The sequence below is a fragment of the Cervus canadensis genome, chromosome 7, assembly GCF_019320065.1.
Source record: "Cervus canadensis isolate Bull #8, Minnesota chromosome 7, ASM1932006v1, whole genome shotgun sequence".
Taxonomy (NCBI): Eukaryota; Metazoa; Chordata; class Mammalia; order Artiodactyla; family Cervidae; genus Cervus; species Cervus canadensis.
Window position 1 is genome coordinate 35527040 of NC_057392.1, and position 25793 is coordinate 35552832.

Below are 25793 nucleotides of genomic sequence, written 5' to 3' on the forward strand. Positions count from 1 at the left end.
GTCCTTGACATGTATCAAGTATTAATAACCATAATCTATTATAGTTGAATGGAGAAGGAAATGGCAACCCACTCCAGTATTCTTGCCTGGAGAATCCCATGGATGGTGAGCCTGGCGGGCTGCAGTCCACAGGGTCACAAAGTCGGACGTGACTGAAGCAACTATGGGACGTGTTATAGTTGAAGATGAATCTGTGTGTGGCCAGTAATGGACCTCTTTTACCTTCTCTCATGGAGCTCCCAGCATCTGTTGTGAATAAATGTTGGGGAAACATTGAAATAGATTCTGTAAAAGACCAGCAAGTTTTCAGCTTGTTTCAGGTGACCATCATGCATCTATCTCAGTCTGATTTTGTACTGTGGATTTCATGTAAAACTCATTCATCAAGAGACACTTAGGAACTTACTACTTGTGTAAGGGAGATGATTCTGAATGCCAGTCCCCTTGTATGCTCTCACTGACAAGAACAAGCCACTGAGTTTTGGGGTTTAACAGGACAGGGGATCTCTTGCAGTCCCCTATCCCTTTATACAAATCTGACTTTGAGGCTGGGTTCTCAGAACTATTAATATTATTATTCCTTGAGTCCTTCCTACAGCCTCGTTGACAATGTCTTCTGTTCTTGAGATAGTTAATCTGTTGGCCCTTCTAGTTTTGTTCCTAAAGGAAGTCATACTTTCTCTAAGAAAAAGAAATGGATTTAGAGGAGTAATTTAATGTTTTAAGTTTGACTGTATATTCATTGATGTTTAAGATAGATGTTTTCAGCTTATGGAATATAAGTAATCTAAAAATTTGGTCCCTTTTTGCCTTTTACATTCAAGAGAAGGAGAAGTACAGTGAGATTCTCAGATATCAAACATCTTGTCACTGTTTCATTTTTACTTCCAACAAAGTTGGTAATAACAAAAAGTTAGAAATAGAATTTTCTAAGAATAAGTTTTTGTTAAGTTGTAAAATTAATAATCTCCAACAAAGTTGGTAATAACAAAAAGAAGTAGAAATTCCTAAAATAAGTTTTTAATAAGTGAAAAAATTAATAATCTCTTTAAAGATTTAGGAAATATATAAAAGTATACAAAGAATTGCAAATCATCTGGATGCTAACCATTCAAAAATAGTGATGTTGCTTTTCCTATAGGTATCTGTCCGTGTTTGTTACAGTAGGAACTAAATCTTAGTTAAAACAAGAAATTTGTGTGGAAACTTACTCTACTTAGCATCTATAGAGGTCCTGGGTCAGCTAATAAGCATGTTGCTTTGTAGTGCGAAACTCCTGAATAAATCAAGTCTTGATTTTAACAGTAATCTCTGATTGAAAAGTCAATGCTCTGACTTAGGATAGTGATACTTTAATAAATTGTGTCCTGGGTCCCGGTTGTTATTCTGCTTTCTTTTTTTTTTTTTTTCAAGTCATTTGGCTCTATAGATCAAACTTTTATTTATTTATTTTTAATTTTTCTTTTTTTTCCATTTATTTTTATTTGTTGGAGGCTAATTACTTTACAATATTGTAGTGGTTTTTGCCATACATTGACATGAATCAGCCATGGATTTACATGTGTTCCCCATCCCTATCCCCCCTCCCACCTCCCTCTCCATCCCATCCCTCTGGGTCTTCCCAGTGCACCAGCCCTGAGCACCCGTCTCATGCATCCAACCTGGGCTGGTGGTCTGTTTCACCCTTGATAGTATAGTTGTTTCAATGCTGTTCTCGCTGAACATCCCACCCTCGCCTTCTCCCACAGAGTCTAAAAGTCTGTTCTGTACATCTGTGTCTCTTTTTCTGTTTTGCATGTAGGGTTATCGTTACCATCTTTTTAAATTCCATATATATGTGTTAGTATACTGTATTGGTCTTTATCTTTCTGGCTTACTTCAGTCTGTATAAAGGGCTCCAGTTTCATCCATCTCATTAGCAGTGATTCAAATGAATTCTTTTTAACGGCTGAGTAATATTATTCTGCTTTCTTAATGGTCAGTGGAAACCTCCTGGAGCTCCTCCTCCTTGGAGCTGCTTCTGTTGTTCAGTGCTGCTCTAAGATCTCACGGGGCAGAAGGTAGAACGATTATATGCTTTTGCTGTCTTTCATCTGCTTATACGCAGACAATGCAAGAAAGTACACTGCCATATGGTTTGTATTTTCACACTGTTCTATTAAGCCTAATTACAATACTCTTCTATTTGACTACTACTAACATAGTAATAGCATTCATACTTTAAGGCCTAATATTAAATTTATTACAGAAATTTCTTTATAATATGACATATCTTTATTAAGCCATTTCCAGAAAGTATGGATAGCAGTATATATTGAATATATTTTAATGTACAATCCCTTAGTCCCTTAACAGTAAATCCAACTGTATTCTTATGGATTTGCTTTAATCTTTCTCCTTTAATCTATTCTCCCTCACTGTACTCTGATGTGACTTTTATATCTCTATTTTCTTTCCCTTTTCCCTTTAGTTACTGGTCTTGAGAGATGGGTGAGTTCTCTTCCTTGAGTTGATGGGGCAGGTATTGTCTGGGGAAACTAATTGGGTTTAACTCCTTTCCTTGCACACCCCAAAGAACTGACCACTCCGTTATTTTTGTCCTTTTTCCCCTTTCCCTTCTACTTAAGTGATCCATATGTTGTTAACTGTGAGTTCTTTTTTATGATGTTCTTCATAAATGTATTGTTCATTAATGTATAAGAAGATGACTTTAGGATGATCTATATTATCTATCAATATTTTATGGACCAAATGTAATATAAACATAACAAGCAAAGCTCTCAAAGAGCAGCATTTCAAAATGTGTTTATTATTAAAGATCTCATTGTTTGCCTTTTAGGGGCTAGGGAAAGAGGAACCCCAAAGTGAGAAACAGATCAAAAGTCCTTCACTAACTTCAGAAAAGAGGTTAAGTAGACAGTCATCAAAATCACTGGACTTGAATAAAAATGAGTATCTTTGTCTGGACAAAAGCAGCACTTCAGATTCTGTCGATGAAGGTAAAGACTTTCTTATAAATTTTAAGTAAAATTTCAGTTATATCTTTTAATGTTTACTTTTGTATTAAGTGTGTACAGATTGAGAATTCTTTTTTTGTACCAAATACAGTCTCACTCTATAAAGAACCAAAAAGGGATGGAAGTTAATAAGAAATAGGGGAAAGGGGCTGCTAAATCTAACCCATCACCACTTTTTAGAAGCCTGAAATTTGAAGATCTTCATCACATTTAGCCTATATTACCCCACGCATTGAGTCAGTGGAAATGGAGCAGTAGCAATGGAAAAGCAACTTTTTTTTTCTTTTTACCCATGACTTATATGTATCTGAAATTTGTACCTCTTAATCTCACTCACCTGTTTATCTCCTTCCCCCACCTCCTTCCCTTCTGGCAACCACCTGTTTGTTCTCTATATCTATGGCTCTGTTCCTGTTATGTTTGTTCATTGTTTTGTTTTTTAGATTCCACATATAAGTGAAATCATACAGTATATGTCTTTCTTTTTCTGGTTTATTTCACTAAGCATAATATCCTCTAGGTTCATCTGTGCCAAAAATGGCAAGATTTCATCCTTTCTTATGGATGGAGTAATATTCCATTTTGGGCTTCCCTTTACCACAGATGGCTCAGTGGTACAGAATCCACCTGCAATACAGGAGATGTGGGTTCTATCCCTGGGTTGGGGAGATCCCCTGGACAAGGAAATGGCAACCCACTATAGTATTCTTGCCTGGAAAACCTCATGGACAGAGGAGCCTGGTGGGCTACAGTCCAGGGGGTCACAAAAGAGTCAGACACAACTTAGCAACTAAACAACAATGTTCCATTATATATATATCTATACCACATGGTCTTTATCCCCTCTATCTGTTGATAGTCACTTAGGTTGCTTCCATATCTTTGCTATTGTAATAATGCTGCAGTGCACATAGTGGGGTACATATATCTTTTTGAATTAGTGTTTTCATTTTCATCAGATAAATACCTAGGAAAATACCTAGGAGTGAAATTACTGGATTTTATGGTAGTTCTATTTTTATTTTTTTGAGGAACTTACCTAGTATTTTCCATAGTGACTGCACTAGTTTACATCCCACCAACAGTGTACTAAGGTTCCTTTTTCTCCACATTCTCACCAATACTTGTTATTTGCTGTCTTCTTGGTAATAGCCATTCTGATGGTGTGAGATGGTACCTTGTTGTGGTTTTGATTTGCATTTCCCTGATGATTAATGATGCTGAGCATCTTTTCATGTGCCTGTTGGCCATCTGTATGTCTTCTTTGAAAAAATGTCTATTCAGGTCCTCTGCTCATTTCCTTTTTTAATCAGGTAATTTTCAGTTGTTGAGTTGTATGAGTCCTTTGTATATTTTGGATATTAACCCCTTATCAGATATATCATTTGCAAATATCTTCTGACATTCAGTAGGCAGCCTTTACATTTTGATTATAGTCTCCTTCACCGTGCAAAAGCTTTTTAGTTTGATTTGTTTATTTTTGCTTTTATTTATCTTACTAGAGGAGACATAAAAAATACTGCTAAGAAAGATGTAAAAGAATGTACTTGCTTATGTTTTCTTCTAGAAGTTTAATGGTTTCAGGTCTTACATTTAAGTCTAATACAGTTTGAGTTTTAAAAAATCGTAATGAAAATCTGCATGGTGTAGTACTATAAATCTTAGTACTTTTTTTAACCACAAAAAGAGAGGGGAAGAGAGAGATTTCAAAAGTAGTTGTTTGTTCAGTCACTTAGTTGTATCCGACTCTTTGCGACCCTATGTACTGAAGCACGCCAGGGTTCCCTGTCCTTCACCATCTCCTGGAGCTTGCTCAAACTCATGTCCGTTGAGTCAGTGATGTCATCCAACCATCTCGTCCTCTGTTATCCCCTTCTTCTTCTGCCTTCAATCTTTCCCAGCATCAGGGTCTTTTCTAATGGGTTGGCTCTTTGCATCAGGTGGCCAAAGTACTGGAGCTTCAGTTTCAGTATCAGTCCTTCTAATGAATATTCAGGATTGATTTCCTTTAGGATGGACTGGTTTGGTCTCCTTGCAGTCCAAGGGACTCTCAAGAGTCTTCTCCAACACCACAGTTCAAAAGCATCAATTCTTCCGCATTCAGCCTTCTCTATGGTTCAACTCTCACATCCATACATGACTACTGGAAAAACCATAGCCTTGACTAGATGGACCTTTGTCGGCAAAGTAATGTCTCTGCTTTTTAATATGCTGTTTAGGTTTGTCATAACTTTTCTTCCAAGGAACAAGTGTCTTTTAATTTCATGGCTGCAGTCACAATCTGCAGTGATTTTGGAGCCCAACAAAATAAAGTCTGTCACTATTTCCATTGTTTCCCCATCTATTTGCCATGAAGTGATGGGACTGGGTGCCTTATCTTCATTTTTTGAATGTAGAGAACACAGTAAAAACAAAAATTAGTTACTTAAGGGAAACTTTAGAGCAAATCATGTTCTCTTTACTTTCTTTAAGTTACAACCAATAACCTGGGGCTTGTCATGCTTATCAAGTCATGGAATTTCAAGGTCACTTCAAGCAGTTTTCTTTCTTTTTTTTTTTTTAGCTGTAAGATTACTGACATTGAAGTCAGTGAAGTGAGGAGACAATAGGAAGGGTAGGGTAGTGGCTGACTACTTTCAAATTTCAGGAAGCAGAGTAATGCCGGTGGAGTTTTGCTATACCTTCTTTTGTACCAGCATGTTATATTACTATTCCTACCAGAGTGTTGGTGAAGGGGACATTGTTGTGGTTTGGATCTGTCTGACATGACTGTATTTACTAGTCTACTTACTGTTCAGCTTAGACCTGGTTTGGAAACCCCTGAAGGCTGTTTACTAAATCCTTGAAAACCAAAGTTAAATCCAAGTCAAATCTAAGTCAAATCCAAATCCAGTTCAAATCTAAAATCAAATCCAGATCCAAAACCAAAACAAATCCATGAAAACCAAATCCAAATCAGGTTCTACCTTGGCTTGAAAACACTGCAGTATCTTTGTGAAAACTAAATCTACACTCTTAAAAACCTAAGTAAAAATAAACAGGCTCTTAAAAATTAAAATGTATTAAGAAGACAGTTGTGTTCTTTTGAAAATATCAATGAGAGGAAGTTTTTTTGAAAGGATCAAGCACCAGGAATGACTAGACTCTCTTAGCGTCCTTACCATTTGTGCCTGGGAAATTCCATGGATGGAGGAGCCTGGCAGGCTACAGTCCATGGGGTTGCAAAAGAGTTGGACATGACTTAGCAACTAAACAACAATAGCATGTAGCTGTGTGAGTTAGGTATCCCTGCCTGGCCAAGGCTCTAGCTGTAGGAAGATCTGCTCTGGCACTCAGTGGCCAGACACATAAGTGACACCAAAATGAGGATTTTTGTTTGTTTGTTTTTGCATCCAGAATGTATTTTGAAAATTTTTACACTGATACCAAAGACAGGCAAAGACACTACAAGAAAATTACAAATATCCTTTACAGATATTGACATCAAAATCCTGAACAAAATACGAGCAAACCAAAGCAGTACATTAAAAGGGTTATACACTATGACCAAGTGGGATTTATTCCTGGAATTTGAAAATGGGTCAACAGACAAAAATTAATCAATGTGATTTGTCACCTTAATAGAATGAAGGAAAAAAACCCCAAATCATCATTTTATTATTGATGCAATAAAAGAACCAAATGAGGATTTTTTTCTTTTTCTTTCTCATCTGCTCTTTTATAAGAATGATCCTTTAAAAAAAAAAATCCTCATTCAGTTCCCATACAATTCACATTAATGATAAATTATGTAAAGAGTGACATTAAAACTCATATAAATTGTGTTTTTATCTACAAAGAAAGAAAGAATAATAGTGGTGTAGTTTCTGTATTGCATAGAAGCCCTGATCACCAGTTTTTAGAGAATGAAAGATAAAACAAATTGTGTCTCTTTAGTTACTCAACTAAACTCCAAATTACCTGCCTTTCTTGCATACCTACCTAATGCATTTTTTCACACATACTCAAAATACTATCTATATGTGTTGTGTATGTGCTCAGTGGTTTCAGTTTTATTCATGCCAAGGTACTTCTTATATTTATCTGTCTCAATTTTCCCACCATTTTCCATTGGCCACTTTCAAATTGTTATATTTGAAATAGTATTTATTCTTTATTGGAAATAGTAACCTGCTACTAAGTTGAGCAGTGTTCCTTTCTCCATTTGAAATACCACCTGCTAGCTTAATATGCTCCAGCAATATGATTGATGATGTTATTTAGATAGGAGGCTTTAAAGTACCATGAATTTAATAAATAAATAATCCCAGGTGGAAATAGTTTATTTCATATCCTTACTTCCTTGAACAAATTTGCATACAAAAGGTATTATTGTTAATTTTTGGTAGTAATACTGCAAGTTATGTTTTTATGAGTCATGATACAGAACATTTTATCTAACAGTAGAGTTTAAATGAAATATGAAGACATTGTATTGAAATACTTATGTGAATACAATTTATTTCCTTTATAAATGTGAAATTTAAGGAAGGAAACTTACTTTTGAAAAATAATAGTTCCCCAGCAATCCCACTTCTGGGCATACACACCGAGGAAACCAGATCTGAAAGAGACACATGCACCCCAATGTTCATTGCAGCTCTGTTTATAATAGCCAGGACATGTAAGCAACCTAGATGCCCATCAGCAGACGAATGGATAAGGAAGCTGTGGTACATATACACCATGGAATATTACTCAGCCATTAAAAAGAATTCATTTGAATCAGTTCTAATGAGATGGATGAAACTGGAGCCCATTATACAGAGTGAAGTAAGCCAGAAAGATAAAGACCAATACAGTATACTAATGCATATATATGGAATTTAGAAAGATGGTAACGATAACCCTATATGCAAAACAGAAAAAGAGACACAGATGTACAGAACAGACTTTTAGACTCTGTGGGAGAAGGCGAGGGTGGGATGTTTTGAGAGAACAGCATCGAAACATGTATATTATCGAGGGTGAAACAGATCACCAGCCCAGGTGGGATGCATGAGACAAGTGCTCGGGCCTGGTGCACTGGGAAGACCCAGAGGAATTGGGTGGGGAGGGAGGTGGGAGCGGGGATTGGGATGGGGAATACATGTAAATCCATGGCTGATTCATGTCAATGTATGACAAAAAACCACTACAATACTGTAAAGTAATTAGCCTCTAACCAATAAAAATAAATGGAAAAAAAAAATTGAGAAGGACCATAAAAAAAAAAAAGGAAAGAAAAATAAAAGTTCCAGGACTCCTTAGAGAAATGGCTGCTTTTAGGGTTAACAGTGCACACTTCAGTTGTGTCTGACTCTTTGTGACCCCATGGACTGTAGCCTGCCAAGCTCCTCTGTCCAGGGGATTCTCCAAGCAAGAATATTGGAGTGGGTTGCCATGCCCTCCTCCAGGAGATCTTCCTGACCCAGGGATCGAACCCAGGTCTCTTATGTATCCTGCATTGGCAGGTGGGTTCTTTACCACCAGAGCCACCTGTGAAGGGCTAGGGTGGGGAATATACAAAATGAGCCCAGATATAGTGCAAGAATATAAAGAAGTGCTTGAAAAAGAAAAAAAGAGGCATGTTGAAAGGTCATAGGTGTCAACCTGAAAGAGCTTCTAAATGGCCAAACAAAAAATAAGTGTGAGCAGCAAAATAAATAATGATAGTACCGGATTATAACCTAAAGTATAAACTGACTTTATAAGTCCATCCTGATACCAATGGTTGAATAAATGTATGAATGGGGGAGAAAGCAGGAGTCTTCCTTACAGAGCTCCAAATAATATAGGTAAATAATATATGTAGATCTTTTCCCTTCCAGGAGGTGGAGCTGAATTCTCCTCCCCTTGAGATGGGCTGAACTTCTAAAGAATAGAATACGGAAAGAGGAAAATAATACCTTTGAAGTGGAAAAGCCTGCCAGATACCACCTTGACGAATTCATCAAGGTTAATATCACCATGCTGTTATGTGTACCCCCTGAGTTTGAGGAGAAGGGTACTTCACCTCTGTGGTATTAGTCCCCCAAATCCAAACCCTGATCTAATCATGAAAAAAACCTCAGGTGAACCCAAATTGGGGGACTTCTACATAATACCTGTCCTGTACTTTCAAATGTATTAGGTCATTGAAAAACAAGAAAAACGTAAGGGACTGTCATAGATTGGAGGAGACTAGGATGATAACAACTAAGTACAAACATGGTATCTTGGGCTGGATTCTTGTACAGAAAAAGACATTACTGGAAAAAATAGGAATAAAGTCTAGTTTAGTTAATTGTCCCTCTAAAATTATTAAAAAATATCATTGCAAAAAAATGGCAACCCACTCCAGTACTCTTGCCTGGAAAATTCCATGGACTGAGGAGCCTGGTAGACTACAGTCCATGGGTTCACAGAGTCGGACACAACTGAGCAACTTCACTTACCATTTTTTTGTATTTTTCATAGTCACCTATTTCATTCAAAAATGGTTATATAACACTTATGTGCCAAATTCGTAATGTACTTAGGTGTTGAAGGTGTTGAAGAATACTTTTCAGAAGGATTTTTTTAATTAATTAATTTATTTTTTACACATGTTTATTTTTTAAATTAATTTATTTTAATTGGAGGATAATTACAATATTGTGATGGTTTTTGCTGTACATCAGCATGAGTTTGTTATAGGTATACATATGTCCCCTCCCTCTTGAATTGTCCTCCCACCACCCGCCCCATCCCACCCCTCTAGGGTATCTCAGAGCACCAGTTTGCACTCCCTGAGTTATCCACTGGCTATCTATTTTACATATGGTAGTGTATATGTTCTCTCCATTTGTCCCACCCTCTCCTTCCCCACTGTTTCCACAAGTCTGTTCTCTATGGCTGTGTCTCCATTGCTTTCCTGCAAATAGGTTCATCAGTACCATCTTTCTAGATTCCATATATATGTGTTAATATATGATATTTATTTTTCTCTTTCAGAAGGATTTCTTTTAATGTGTGGTATTGAGAACAGATTGTAAATACAGTGATACTTGTCTTGGTGGAGTGAACTTTAAGTCAAGTTTGAAACATTATTCAGACTAGTAATATAGTGAGTACTGTAGATATTAAAGCCATTCATGTCCTAATATTTACTTAATATATATGCACATTCAGAAATAGGACCTGCTATGTATCCCTTGTCACTCTTGAAAGATTCCTTTTTTTAAAATATTTTTTTGAGTGCTTGGTTTGGCATCACACATATTGAAATTGGAATGATACAGAGGTTAGCATGGCCGCTGCACATGGATGACACAGAAATTCATGAACTGTTCTTTTGAATGATATATGCCATTATGGGAGTTTGATATCATGCAAATTAAATATTTCTATATCTTGGTTTTTGACAACTGAACTATTGATCATATATAGTTTAATTACTATCTACTTTTATGTGTAGTTATGTATGTATATAACACCAATTTAGAGTTTTAATAGTGTCATGTAATATGCTGTGATCATTGTAATCACATTTAAAAGCCATTTTGTGCCCAAAATAAACAAAATGAAACCTTGAAATTACCTTTCTTTGATTTCTTCCCTTTTTGTTCTGTGTTTTTTGTTTCCCCAGGAAACATTCTTGAGAAAGACCTTCATGGAAGACTTTATATCAACCGTGTGTTTCATATCAGTGCTGAAAGAATGTTTGAATTGCTGTTCACCAGATCACACTTTATGCAGAGATTTTCTAATTCTAGAAATATAATAGGTTGGTCTTGTGTTCTTATCTAATGATAAATATGGGAGAATTTTATTATCCTTAGAGAGTTTATGTTGTCAAGTGGAAAAATTAGATAGGCTTCAATTTTATTTTGGTGATATAGAAACTAGTGTTTAGGTGTTTCGGGTAAAATCACGTGTAAATAGTATAATTTTTCAATTAGTCAGATCTTACCTACTATTAAGTTCAGACCCTTTGAGAACTAAAACTCCATTTATTTGTTGACATAGCAGTTCAACTGGGTTGAGCCCCATTTAAAAGGATTCCATTGTGGAATAGTTGGAGTCTGCATGTGTGCTAAGTTGCTTCAGTTGTGTCCGACTCTTTGAGACCCTATGGACTATAGCCTGCCAGGCTCCTTTGTCCATGGGATTCTCTAGGCAAGAATACTGGAGTGGGTTGCCATGCCCTCCTCCAGGGATCTTCCTGACCCAGGGATCAAACCTGCACCTCTGTGTCTCCTGCATTGGCAGATGGGTTCTTTACCACTAGTGCCGCCTAGGAAGCCAATTGGATTCTAGTAGAGTATGAAGTAGTATAGTCACTTTGCAAAATGATTTGGTGGTGTCTACTAGATACATATAACCTTCAGAAATGGGTACCAGTGTACTCTGAAAGACATGTACTGCTGTATTCATAGCAGCATTAGTTAAAATGGTCCCCAAAATCAAAATAGCCCAAATATCCACCAGTAATAGAATGGATAAACAGATGTATGTTCACACAAAAGAATACTGTATGGCGATGGGAAAAAAAAAAACCTGCTGCTACTTCTAACAATATGTATAAATCTTATGGGTATACTGTAGTATTAAGCAAGAGAAGTCAGACACAAAATAGTACATGCTGTGATTTCTTTATTTAAAGTTCAAAATGAGGTAAAACTTATTTATGGACATAAAAGCAGCAGAGTAGCCAACTGCTGTGGGGACTGCTGTGGGTGGATAAAGACTGGGAGGGAGCTTCTGGGATGCTGGTAAAGTTCTCTATCTTGATTTGGGCAGTGGTACACAAGTGTGTTTTTTCTGCAAATTCATGGAGACTTGAGGTTGCAATGCCTATGGTCTACCTTAATGAAAATATTCCAGTTAGGAAGTTAGTTATAAAAAGATTTTATTGATTATGTGTTAAAAATTCTATTTTGGTAAACATCTCAAAGAAGCATATAGCCAACCTGAAATTGAATTTATCCTAAATATTTCAAGATATCTTAGAAACTTTGGGAGCATATGGTTTAACTTGCTATATAAAATTAGAAAACACCAGTGGCAGAGATCCATATGAGCTGAGTCATTTGACATAGTCAAAGAGAGTCAAGTTAAATATAATGTATAGTCTAACCATTTTATTAACCGTTAGATGTTATTCCTTTATTTGAAACTTTTATGTAAACATAATTACATATTCATAGGTTATAACATTGATACAGACTAGATATAAAAAAGTAATTTTTTCTTATTATTCGTAGTAGAGTAGCAAAGCAATTTCTGATTGATAGCTATTGTCTTGTGATTATATTAAATGTCCTGTTTTTAAAAATCATTAATTTTTTCCTGTTCTTCCAGTTTTAAAAATGTATAATACCTGAGGAATATAAATCTTTCTTTTCACTCAGTAGCTCATGTTTAACATTGTATCTGTTCTGAATCTATTTTGTATCTTCTTGCTATTCATGTCTGCCTGGAGAATCTGCCATTCCAGAAGAGCTGGATATTTTATATCTCTTAATTTTCTAAGATGATGCCTGTTGATATTGCACTGCCATTTTTATGGCTGGAAAGACCCAGAGGAAACTAGCTATATTATTCCACGCTGGTACAAAATGAAGTTTCTTTTTTTTTTTAATCACAACTGCATTTGGTGTCTGATATCATATCTAGCTTCAGTATGGATGACTGTGTTTGCCATCTGATGCTATAAATGGCTTTGGGAAACAAAGGCTTCTGGCTTATCACAAGTATAAATAGTTATAGGCATGTTGCCATTAGACCTAGAATTAGTCAGAAGGTTTGCCCCCAAAGAGATAATCTGCTTATGATTGCACACTATTCTATTGTCTTCTGAATTTGTTATCTGGTAATCAAAGTTGCATTTCTTAAGAACAGTTTTCAAAGGCTTCTTTTTAAACTATTAAGAGTTTAATGGGAAAATATAGTATGGTCAGTTATTTGTGGATTTAACCTAATTTCAGCACTAAAACAGCTACTTCTGGATCTATTTTTTTATAATTAAAATTTATTTTAAATTATTAAGAATAATGATTATTAATATATTATTATATTAATAATCATCATTATTCTTAATAGTTTTAATAAAAATCATTTAATTTGAATTCTTTAAAATCTTTGTTTATGGTTATAGGACACTATTTTTATAATGTAAAGCTCAGTTTTCAGTCTTTTTATTCAACTTTCTAATTTTGAAAAAATGAAAATCTTTAGAAGAGTTGCATGAATAGTATAATGAAACCTACCCATCACCTACATTCACCAGTCTTTTTTATTGTGGTATTATTTCTGCACATAACATAAAACTTACCATTTTAATAATTTTAAAGTGTACAATTCACTGGCATGAAGTACATTCACATTGTTGTGTACCCATCACCATCTCTGGAACTTTTCATCTTCCCCAAACTGAAACTCTGTCCCTGGTAAACAGTGACTCTCCATTTTCCCCTCTCCCCATCTCCTGATGAACACCATTCTACTTTCTGCCTCTATGAATTTCACTATGCTTTTGTTGTTGTTCAGTCATGCAGTTGTGTCTGACTCTTTGGGACCCCATGGACTGCAACACGCCAGGCTTCCCTGTCCTTCACTGTCTCCCGGAGCTTGCTCAAACTCATGCCCACTGAGTCAGTAATGCCATCCAACCATCTCATCCTCTATCATCCCCTTCTCTTGCCTTCAATCTTTACCAGCATCAGGGTCTTTTCTAATGGGTCAGTTCTTTGTACCAGGTGGCCAAAGTATTAGAGCTTCAGCCTAAGCATCAGTCCCTCCAATGAATTTTCAGGATTGATTTCCTTTAGGATTGACTTGTTTGATCTCCTTGCAGTCCAAGGGACTCCCAAGAGTCTTCTCCAATACCACAGTTACTATGATAGCTACCTCATGTAAGTGGAACCATACAATATTTGTTTCTTTGTGACTGCTTATTTCACTTAGCATAATGTCTTCAAGGTTTATCCATATTGCAGTATGGATTTCATCTCATTCCTTTTAAAGAATAAATGCTAAGCCATTGTATGTTTATGCCGCATTTTGTATACCTACCCCTTTATCAGTGGAGTTTTGAGTTATTTCCACATTTTAGTTATTGTGGATGCTGTTGCTGTGAACACTGATGTACAAGTATCTGTTTGAATCCCTGCTCTTGGTTCCTTTGGGTGATACCTAGAAGTAGAAATGGATCATAAGGTAATTCTATGTTTAATTTTTTGAAGAACTGCCATATTGTTTTCCACAGTGGCTGCATCATTTTACATTCCCACCAGCACTGCGTAAAGGTTCCAATTTCTCCATATCTAGCCAACCTCTTATTTTCAGGTTTTTGTGATTATAATTATCCTAGTGGATGTGAAGATTCACCAATTTTAAAATTTCATTACATCAAAGGTTTCTTGAATTATTTATTTTGCAATTTTTGCTTTTGATTACTTCAATTTATTATATCAAAATGCCTCATATGTCTTTCTGTATACTGTTGCCATTTTTTCTGATAACTTCATCTGTTCTTTATATTATGATGAACTTTACTTAGGTATTGGGGGCTTGACTATTCCAAAATGTTGTAACGTTCTGGCACGTGATATTCAATAGGCTTGTTGGTAACACTGATGAAAATACAGGTGAAAGAGAGACTTTTATCTTTGTGGAATAGTGTGCAGTTTTAATGGCAGAATTCAATGATATCTTTAAATTTAGTCACTGGTTAACAGTGAACTATTTGTATAATTTTTCTGAAAGAGGCTGACATATGACCAAAGTGATATTTTACAAAGTATTTTATAATTAATTTTATATCTCTTGTACACCTAAATAAATCATTTTTCTAAACAAATTCTGTATTATAGATCCCATGATTTGAGATGATGCCTGCTTAATTTACTTGCGAAATTTTTCTGCAAAAGATAAGCAACAGGCAGCTTCAGGATCCCTCATTAAATCCCTAGGCTTAGCTGACTGAAAGAAGTTAAATAAAATTGAATATATAATAAAGCCTTGTTTCCTTTCCTTTGATGATGGGTAATAGGTTAGATAAAGGCTTCTGTTTTAGGATAATGATGCGCAGAAGCCAGATATACTAATTGCCTAAGTCCATTGTGCTAGGTGGGGCTTCCCAGGTGGCTCAGAGTCTGCTTACAATGCAGGAGACCTGGGTTTGATCCCTGGGTCAGAAAGATCCCCTGGAGAAGGAAATGGCAACCCATTCCAGTATTCTTGCCTGAGGAATCCCATGGACAGAAGCACCTGGCAAGCTACAGTCCATGGGGTCACAAGGAGTCAGATACGACTTAACAACTAAATAACAACAACAACAGTTGTGCTAGGTGACTTAGTCAGATCTTTGAATAGAGTTCATAATGCTGTTACCTATATTTTCCTAGTGTTAGCTTGTTAAATGAACTTTGTTATATGGTGCTATGTTCTAAAGATATTCAGTTCAGTTCAGACGCTCAGTTGTGTCTGACACTTTGCAACCCCGTGGACTGCAGCATTCCAGGCTTCCCTGTCTATCACCAACTCCCGGAGCTTACTCAAACTCATGTTCATAGAGTTGGTGATGCCATCCAACCATATCATCCTCTGTCATCCCCTTCTCCTCCCACCTTCAATCTTTCCCAGCATCAGGATCTTTTCAGATGAGTCAGTTCTTTGTATCAGGTGGCCAAAGTATTGGAGATTCCGCTTCAGCATCAGTCCTTCTAATGAATATTCAGGACTGATTTCCTTTAGGATTGACTGTTTGATCTGCTTGTAGTCCAAGGGACTCTCAAGAGTCTTCTCCAATACCACAGTATTTCTGTGCTAAGTATATTTTTGCTCATTGTGTTGTTGCTAAGCAAAAGAAAGAGAATTTTTACAAAATCTTGCATAAAGATAGATTTTTCTAGAGTTTTCTTCATATAGAAAAGGTTATATAGTTTATTTATATTCCATTGCCCCCTTCTTGATTAAAGATCTTGGCAGAGAAGCCATTAACATTGTATAATTTCTCATTGATGTGATTTCTCCACAAGTTGAGATCAGATCATATTGCTACATTAAGGACAAATGTCTTTCACGGTCTTGTCCTTGATGATGGGAGTGTTGAAATGTTCTGTCTCTGATAAGTGGACACCATTACTTCTCTTTGTAGGTACTGGGAACTTTAAAAAGAAGGCCACTGATGATACGCTTTTAATTTTATCTTCTAGAGAAAAGAAAAAATATTTTAATAGACAACAATTTAGAAGTAAATGGGTCAGAGATGAGGTGTATGTCACATGCAAGAAGAGTGCCTGATGTGACTTTACTCTTCTTTAATGTTAAATGAATAATACAGTTATAAGGAAGTTAGAACTGGTCACAAATAAAAATTTAAATAGTTCAAAAATTCTCTCTTTAATTCCATTACAAGCCATACCCTTCAAATTTCTAGAACTAACTCTTTTAACTAACTCTTTTTTGCTGTGATTAGATGTAGTATCTACCCCTTGGAATGTGGAACCTGGAGGTGACCAGCTGAGAACCATGACTTACACTATAGTCCTTAACAATCCACTAACTGGAAAGTGTACCACGGCCACTGAAAAGCAGGTATGTCTATGCTGCCAGTGTTCCGAAAGAACCATGTGTGTAGAAAGAGAAAAGATGCCTGTCATAGGTCCTAGTCACCAATTACAAGACTGTTTAAAGGTTAAAAGAGCTTAAGAGGCACATAAACAAATCAACCCAATCCTAATTCAGACAAGCCAACTGTAAAAAGGCTTTTCTGAGATTTAAGGAATTGTTCATTTCTATATTCTGTAATGGTATAGTTGTTATATTTTAAAGCAAAGAGTATTTATCTTTTAAAGGGATATACTGAGGAATTTTAGGGAATCTGTTGGTGACTCAGTGGTAAAGAATCCACCTACAATGCAGAAGACGTGGTTTCGATACTTGCGTTGGGAAGATCCCCTGGAGAAGGAAATGGCAGTCCACTCCAGGATTCTTACCTGGGAAATCCCAAGGACAGAGGAACCTGGCAGGCTACAGTCCATGGGGTCACAAGAATCAGACACAACTGACTAAACCACCACCACTACTGAGCAATTGATAAAGAAATATACTGATGTATTTTTGGATGAAATTATATTGGTGGTTAGGATATATTTTAAAAGTAGCTAGGCAGAAGATGAAGGTGGAGGGAGGGAATGTGGGGAGAGATACAGATGAAACAGGACTGGCTGTGAGTTAATATTGAAGCTGGTTGATGAGCTGATGAGGGTTCATGGTGTAATGTTCATTTCTACTCTTGTGTATATTTGAACCTTTTCATAATAAGTGTTTTTTAAAAAACAGAACACTATTGGAATCTGATTTACAGGATCGTGTCAAGGGTTATGGCCAAATAACTAGATGGCTGCTATGACATATGAGTAAGAGAATGTTAGGTATTTAATGCTCTGTCTACTCTGTGACCAGCATGGCACTGTCATATACTGTGGTTTATGTTTGGCCAGTTTTGTTGAAGTACTGTATATCTGTATAGTATATCTGTTCTACAGAGTTAGAAAATATCTGTTAACATCTGAATTAGTTTCGCTATCATAGGTTTTGCCCATCAGTATTCAAAAGAACTTAAAATTTTCTCTTCCAAAGATTTCCAAACATTTAAGAGAAGTTTTTTTTTTTTTGGTATTTGTGAGTCTTTGATAACTTTAGAGGATAAATAGAATAGGTAAGGTTAAAATGACAGAGATTTGGCCAGCAACCACATCAAAGCCTATTTAGGGAAAGCAGTGTTTTCTGGTTGTCCCTTTCCTTCATTTTTCTGGTGAAGAGTGGTTTTTATTAAACTTTAATGAATTTTAGGGTGGGGTCCTGGCTTTGTTCAATTGATTTTTGAATTGTTCCTCTACCAGGAACATTTGAAATTCTTAATAAACTGCTAACACAGATGAGAGATCATGTAGTTCCTTTCTCTTATGCCTGCCTAAAATGAAGGTAAAAAAAATTATACAATGAAATAACAGAGAGGCAGCAAATACTATTTCTGCACATCCCTTCTTCTCAATTTGTAGATTACATAGCAATGTGGAGGCCCTTCTGGCTTTGTATATAGGCTCCTCATGTTTTTTTGTAATTTGTGAGAAGGAATTCTGGTATACATGTTCTTAAGTTGGCAGGGAATTTGATGTATTAAACATATACATGCAAAAAAATTTCATCTTATTTTGGCAGAGACTGTATAAAGAAAGTCGGGAAGCACAGTTTTATTTGGTAGATGCAGAAGTGCTCACACACGATGTCCCCTACCATGATTACTTCTATACTCTCAACAGATACTGTATCATCCGATCTTCAAAGCAGAAATGCCGACTGAGGTAAGCTACTGTAAAGGAGTGTTTTAGTCAGGACAGGCTACATTGTATGCTGGCAACGTATCAATCCTGAAATCTTAGTTGCAGTTTTACACAACAAAACTTTATTTCTTGCTTCGGGTGTCCACTGGTGGTCAGCAGAAGGGTAGGAAGTCTCACTCAAGAACCCAGGCTGATGGGGCTTTGACATTTGGGGCTGCATAATCCAGAATATGTATCATTTCAGTTACTACCAGAAGAGAGAGAGCTATAGAGTAGTGCTCATAGTCCAGTGGCCAGAATGGTCCCAGGACGCTGTTTAATGGCAAGGGGGCTGGGAGATTTGAGGAGCGCGTGGTGGGCAGTAAACAGCTCTGTTGCAGTGAGAGACCAGAAGTGTCGGTGTGTTGAAGGTGGTGCTGGGCTCATCATGCACTTGCCCTAGTCTCAGCTAGTGTAGTGACTTTCAGCTAAGGTATGACCACTAGAGATTTTTTATACAAGGCATTTAGGAAATTTAATTTTGAGCCTTTATTGCTATTTAAATAAAGAAAATTCAGAGTTTGAGAAAGCAAAGAAATAAAATGCCAAGTTGATGAAATTATTAGCAGCTCCCAGTAATTTTTTTAAAGAATTCATTTTCAGTGAACAATTTTTTTCTTTTTTTGTAGTCTTAGTGACTTTACATCCTTTTGGCTTTCCACTGAATTCATTCCTACATTTAACTACAACGTTCATAATGTGATTAAATCTTGTAAATTAAATATTATTCTTTCTTCCTTATTCATTAGAGTTTCAACAGATTTGAAATACAAAAAACAACCGTGGGCTTTTGTCAAATCTTTAATTGAGAAGAATTCCTGGAGTTCGCTGGCAGATTATTTTAAACAGCTTGGTTTGTAAATTTCTTGATTTATCTATTTTTGTAAGGATGGCATTTATTAACAGAATGGGTGGGTTCTTCAATTGGATTCATAGTAGGAACTGGTAGATGGCATTGGAATGACTCTTACTGAAGTGGTTCCAACTGTTACACTTAAAATTTAAAAACTTCTAATTTTCACTGATCTACCAAACACTTATATAATGCTTATGATATGTCAGATGTTGCCCTATGTGTTTTATAAATATTAACTCATTGCAAACCTATAATTTTTTTTCCCCATTTTACTAAAGAAGAAATATCAAAAGAGAGAGAGAGAGGTTAAGTGGCTTTTCCAGGATCACACAGTTAGGAGCTGTCACACTCCCTTCCTCTGCAAGGAGCCAAGGAAGCTGACTGCAGTGAGAGGCTGGGACTTGATCATTAACATGCACTGTGCTCACAAAGAAGGTCTGGAGAGTCCTCAGGCCCATACCTCCCTTACCGACTTAGCTCTCCTGGGTTTACGCAGGCCCACTTAGCCATGGGACCATGTACATGTATGGATTTGGTGGAGGTGGTGGAGGGGAAGTGATGTAGTTGTTCTGTTTGGATATTCCTTAAAATGTACATGAAGAAAAAGCATATATATATATATGTATACACACACACACATACACACATACATGAATGTAATTAATTTAGTTAAAGAAAAGGTGGTGGCCAATAACCTTAGGGTAATTTAAGGCTTCACTAGCCAGTTTGCTGGTTATTTATTTTCCTTGCTTTCTCACTGGCTGTTTTATTATTAAACTCCAAATCACGAGCAAGGAAAGAGAAACTCAAAGATAAGTTTGGCTGGTAGATAATGAACTTCTAATGAAAAATCTGGTGAAGGGAAAGGTTAAAACAACTGAGAAAAACAAAGTTTTTAGATTGTTTGCAGACTTTCTTTACCAGTGCTTCCTTTTTTTGCAAGCTTTCATTGTAAATTAGAACTATTGTATGCTGCTGCTTCTTTTGAGATTGATGATCAAGTACTATAATCTATCTTGGAAATCTTTCTAGGGACCCAGTGTAAGTGGGTAGCATGTTGTTTCCATAACTGAAATCTTTACATTAATATTAATATGGCACATGGCAAATCTGTTCTGATGGTTCCCATCATAAATTAATACAGTTCATTCTTCCTAGAATAATGAAGCCTCGTTATGGGATCACTGTACACTCCATAACTTTTCATTAAGAGTAAAGTTTGAATCTAGGCCATAAGAAACCTGAGTAATAGTTACCAAGGCTTAACTATTAAGTAAAACTATTAAGTAAAAGTTACCGAGGCTTAAAAAAAAAGCAAACTGAGAACAAAACAACAACCAACCTTTCTGTATCTTATAGCTGAGATTTCTCCACTATCTAAAGATTATTTTTTTTTTAGAATCAGATTTGTTAATGGAAGAATCTATGGTAAATCAGTCCATGGAAGACCCTGGAAAACTTACTGGCCTGCGAAGGAGAAGGCGAACATTCAACAGAACAGCAGAAACAGCTCCTAAACTTTCTTCTCAGCGTTCTTCTGGAGATATGAGTTTAGAGGCCAAAGGGGATATTACAGGTAGCTGTTACCTGGTAAACAAAGATGAAAGCTCTTTTTTTCTTTACAGGTTTACTTATATGAAGCAGAGTATGCCTCTTGTTTATAAGACAGGTCAGTTAGGAGGGCTCCTTTTCTCTTCTTTTCTGATAATATTTGTCAAACTCAGTAATATATAAATATAAAGGAGCAGTTGCAAAATGGCAGGCGTGTGGCCAATAGAAGTACTGTACTGGACCTACATGGTATTTTAAAAACTGGACATTTTTATATAAAAACTCAGATCTGACAGCCCTGGGCCCACATGCCTTCAGAGCAGCAATCGATCAGTTGGAGCTTAGCAGTCCCTGCCTCATGTAACCGAGTGTGTACTTTTGCCAGGTCACCGGTCCCCATCACTCTCACCCACTGAGGGATGCTTCATTCGTTAATTTCCTGCCAGGCATTTATAGACATTTGATTTCTACCCCTGAATCTACTACAATCATTGTATGCTTTTAATCCTTATATACTGTCAGGGCCAGCTCAGTAAAATTGCAGAGATAGAATTTGACTTTTATTATCTCTGAATTTAATTTTGAAGACATCTTGTCTCTACTAACTGTAACACCCTCCCTCTCAGAAATAAGAAGCTGTCATACATCCTCAACCTTCTACATTATCAGATCCTCTTCTAAGGCTTATATTTTCAGTGCAGTTCAGTTCAGTCACTCAGTCGTGTCCGACTCTTTGTGACCCCATGGACTGCAGCGCGCCATTCCTCCCTGTCCATCACCACCTCCTGCAGCTCACTCAAACTCATGTCCATTGCGTCGGTGATGCCATCCAACCGTCTCATCCTCTGTCGTCCCCTTCTCCTCCTGCCCTCAATCTTTCCCAGCATCAGGGTCTTTTCAAATGAGTCAGTTCTTCACATCAAGTGGCCAAAGTGTTGGAGTTTCAGCTTCAGCATCAGTCCTTCCATTCAGGACTGATTTCCTTTAGGAAGGACTGCTTGGATCTCCTCTCAAGAGTCTTCTCCAACACCTTAGTGTGAATATATTTTTCTACCATTTAAACCTAATGGCTATTTAATTTTGGGATTTGGCAACAAAATTTGAGCAACAGAGAACAGGGGAGGATGATTTAAAAAAAAATTTTTTTAAGGAGCGAAGCATTATATGCATAGAACTAGCTCAAATATTATTTGCAGAGATGAAACTTAGAGATCATTCATGATATATTGAATTGCTTATTTAATTTTAGAACAAATTAATTTGTAATATAGGTCAAATTTGCAGAACTGATATAAGGTTTCTTTTTGTAGATTTGTTTAATATTACTTAGAATATCAGAAGTCAAAGAAGGGTGCAGGGAATTCACCCTAACTCACTGTATCTTTACAAATAATTTTACAAATTTCTTCTCCAGTATTTTTCAAATGAAGTTAAACTTTTACCACTTGTAATCACAACCCTGAATCTCAGATAGCCTTCTGTTTTTGTAATTTGCAGGAAAGAAAAAGGAAATTGAAAGCTATAACACCGTCCTTATTGTGGTGATGAGTATTTTGTAAGTATTTGTGTTGAGTGCTTATTTTGCTTGTGCCCTCACTTATCTTTTAATGGTTTCCAAAAAGATTTGAAAATATTTGTATATTATTGTATAGATATTACTACTATTTGACCAATTTTAGCCTACAGAAACAGTAATTTTATATGTTTCAGTCTGGTAGTTTTTCAATGATTTTCAGAAGAACTATTATATTCGAGGGAATACCAAATACACATTCAGAAAATGTTTTTGTTTTTTAAATTAATTTGATTTGTTTCTACCATCATAGGTTTTTAGGGATATGCCATAAACTTAAAGGGAATATTGATATATGCAGGCTGGTAAAATCCCCCAAATGCTATTTTACTCTACTATATTAGACCAGTGGTCCTTATCCTTTACTATACGTAAGAATCATTTGCTAAACTACTGATTTTAGGGCTTCCCTGGTGGCCCAGGGGTTAGGACTCTGTGCTTCCAATGCAGGGGGACTTGGGTTCAATCCCTGATCTGAGAGCTAAGATCCCACAAGTCATATGGCATGGCCAATAAGTAAAATTTAAAACTAAATTTAAAAAAATATTAAACATAAATTTCTCAGCTCCAATACTACAGATTGAGTCAGTAGGTCTTCAGTAGGGATCAAGAATCAGTAGTATTCTAAAACACACTGCATAGGTTATTCTGATGCAAGTAATCTGAGGATTGTAGGATGAGAAATACTGGAGTAATTAGTCTGAATCTCAGGGTATTCTTTTGGAATCTTCTCTGTCAGTCATGTTTAGACTCCCATTAGGGCTTCCCTGGTGACTCAGAGGTTAAAGCGTCTGCCTGCAATACAGGAGACCCGGGTTCGATCCCTGGGTCGGGAAGATCCCCTGGAGAAGGAAATGGCAACCCACTCCAGTATTCTTGCCTGGAGAATCCCATGGACAGAGAAGCCTGGTGGGCGACAGTCCACGGGGTCGCAAAGAGTCGGACACAACTGAGTGACTTCACTTTCACTTTTCACTTTCTATCTCCATGGCTATACTTGGATCATGGGGTAGTCCATCAGATTTAATTGAATTAGTTCTGACTGGATGATACTCTCTGGATATATTTTTTGGAAAGAAATTCTTATATCAGCCTTTTTTTCTAATTATAGACTTCAGAACATAGAAAATGTTTGTTGTACCTTCAAGTTTTATAAAAGCTTTTCATATTCTGCTTAACTTGATTTGCTGTGACAATTTTGAATAGTATATATTATCTGTGATCTTTTGTATCACTTTGCAGAAAATTTATAGTCAGATATTAAATGTTGATTTTTATGCCACTTCATAGATTTCATTTTTTCTCTACTACCTTAGTTTTCATCTTCAGGATGGGTAAAAGTGAATACTGTATATTTTAAGGCAAGTCAATATTTTAACAGGAAAAAATGAGATATGATGCCACCTATGTATTTGCATGTATATGTAATGAATACATTCATTCACTTGACATGCTGTTGTGAATACCAACAAAGTAAGTGTATTTAACAAGTAGCATTTTACATATGATACCATTGATGTCTGTTTGGGATTTGAAACTTTGTCTAAGTTGAACCAGAAGGAATTTTTGCTGAATGTGCATTTGTTTTTGCTTCCGCTGGGAATAAGAGGTACATAACGCTATCTAAGAGCAAATCCATATTGATCTTCATTTCCTTTCTGAAGTACAGTATTATGCATGTGTAATTGCTTAAGACAAAAGCACCCCGAAATAGATCTTGAAAGCTAATGTGGTAGATTTCTAGGCTGGTGGTTGCACATCAACACTGGTTAGGATTCCTGGCAGAGAGGAGAGACGTCAGGGACAATCCCAACCTGCTTATTTGAGGACTTCATTGTCACTAGTTACCTTCCAACTTTTCCCTCAACATCCACTTAATACTTAAAGTTATTATTTCATACAATAAAATAGGAATAATTAATTTAAATAATAACTAATTGGAAACTAGTCTGGGTAATATGCATTTTTGAAGCTTTTGCATGTCTCTCCTGCATTAACAATGCTTTAGGTCTGAATGAGAGTGGATTAACCAGGTCTGATTTTCTCTGTCTAGTTTGCTGTTGCTAGTTTTGCTGAATGTGATGCTGTTTCTGAAGTTGTCAAAGATAGAATATGCTGCTCAGTCCTTTTACCGTCTTCATCTCCAAGAAGAAAAATCTTTAAGGTAAGTCTTCCTTTCCACAACCTATTACTTGAATAATTCCTGAGCTGCAGAAAATGTAAGTCCAGTTTTAGAGAGTTTGGTCTGCCAACTTCTCTTTAGTCATACACTGTTTTGTTTTACCTGCAAATTTATGGGGCTAATGATTTCTGGAAAAGGCTAGAAGCCTTTCCCTTGATCTTTCAAAAAATTTTAAAATTATTTATTTGGCTGTGCCAGGTCTTAGTTGTAGCATGAAGGATATTTTAGTTGCTGCATGCAAACTCTTAGCTGTGACATGTGGGATCTAGTTCCCCAACCTGGGATCAAACCTGGGCCCCTTGCATTGGAAGTGCAGAGTCTTAGCCACTGGACTGCCAGGGAAGTCCCTATTTCCTGATCTTTAAGCGGTATTTTTCTTTCAGTTTAGCCTCTGATTTGGTGTCAAGAGCGGAAGCTGTTCAAAAGAGCAAAGGCCAGGCCCGTCGCTTAAAACGAGTGCTCCGGGACTCCATGGTGATGCTGGAACAGGTTGGTACCTCTGTGTGCCATGGTACTTGGTACTCATCCCAGTGATTCAGCTGCTTCTCTGGCTGTGAGAGAATATTCACTATACCGTTATTTGAATAAATCCCTCTTCTAGAGGCATCTAACCTTGCCAATTTCTGGATTATGCATTTTGTGTATATAGTTACTTTTATCAATACTTCTTTTAAAAAATGGAGATATACTATACTTACCATTGCATACCCTCCTTTTTTCAATTAGTAATATATTTGAAGGTGTCTCCATATCAGTATGTACACATCTACCTCATTCTTTTTATTGATCCTTCTATATAAGATTTCATGCTTAACATTAGCTCTTTAAAAAAAAAATTAGCTCTTTTTATAGAAATGGTAGATATTATATACACTGTCCATTATTTTGTTTTTATCTATTAACCATGTATCATGGAGATACTTCTATATCAGCATATAAAGCACTTCTTCTTTTACTAGCATATAGAATTCAACTGTACATGTGTGGCATAATTATTTTACCAGTTCCCCATTGAAGAATAAATACATAAGTTATTTTGGTGTTTCCTATAAGCGTTCTCTCTTGTCATCAATATGTGCTGCTTGGTTCTATGAATCAAAATTTAGGATTACCTTTGAAAAATAAAGACTAATACTCCCATTATAATATAAGATTTGTGTACTTTTCAAGTCTCACTGACTCTTTGGACATGAGTTTGAGCAAACTCAGGGAGATAGTAAAGGACAGGGAAGCCTGGTGTGCC

General features: G+C 36.4%; 1 protein-coding gene and 1 pseudogene across 17 annotated transcripts in view; both read left to right on the forward strand.

Annotated features, from left to right (window-relative positions):
- GRAMD1C (GRAM domain containing 1C) overlaps positions 1 to 25793 on the forward strand; it is a 105088-nt gene that overhangs the window by 74314 nt on the left and 4981 nt on the right. For 13 of the 17 annotated variants that reach the window (XM_043474877.1, XM_043474873.1, XM_043474875.1 and 10 more), the window contains 9 exons: positions 2840 to 2999; positions 10645 to 10782; positions 16480 to 16598; positions 18228 to 18370; positions 19138 to 19241; positions 20644 to 20913; positions 22293 to 22350; positions 24422 to 24532; positions 24934 to 25039. In XM_043474877.1, coding sequence (XP_043330812.1) covers positions 2840 to 2999; positions 10645 to 10782; positions 16480 to 16598; positions 18228 to 18370; positions 19138 to 19241; positions 20644 to 20913; positions 22293 to 22350; positions 24422 to 24532; positions 24934 to 25039 — 1209 coding nt within the window. The remainder of the gene's footprint in view (positions 1 to 2839; positions 3000 to 10644; positions 10783 to 16479; positions 16599 to 18227; positions 18371 to 19137; positions 19242 to 20643; positions 20914 to 22292; positions 22351 to 24421; positions 24533 to 24933; positions 25040 to 25793) is intronic. The other 4 variants (XM_043474887.1, XM_043474888.1, XM_043474889.1 and 1 more) reach the window with 3 other exon arrangements.
- Positions 10254 to 10352, forward strand: LOC122445644 (annotated as a pseudogene).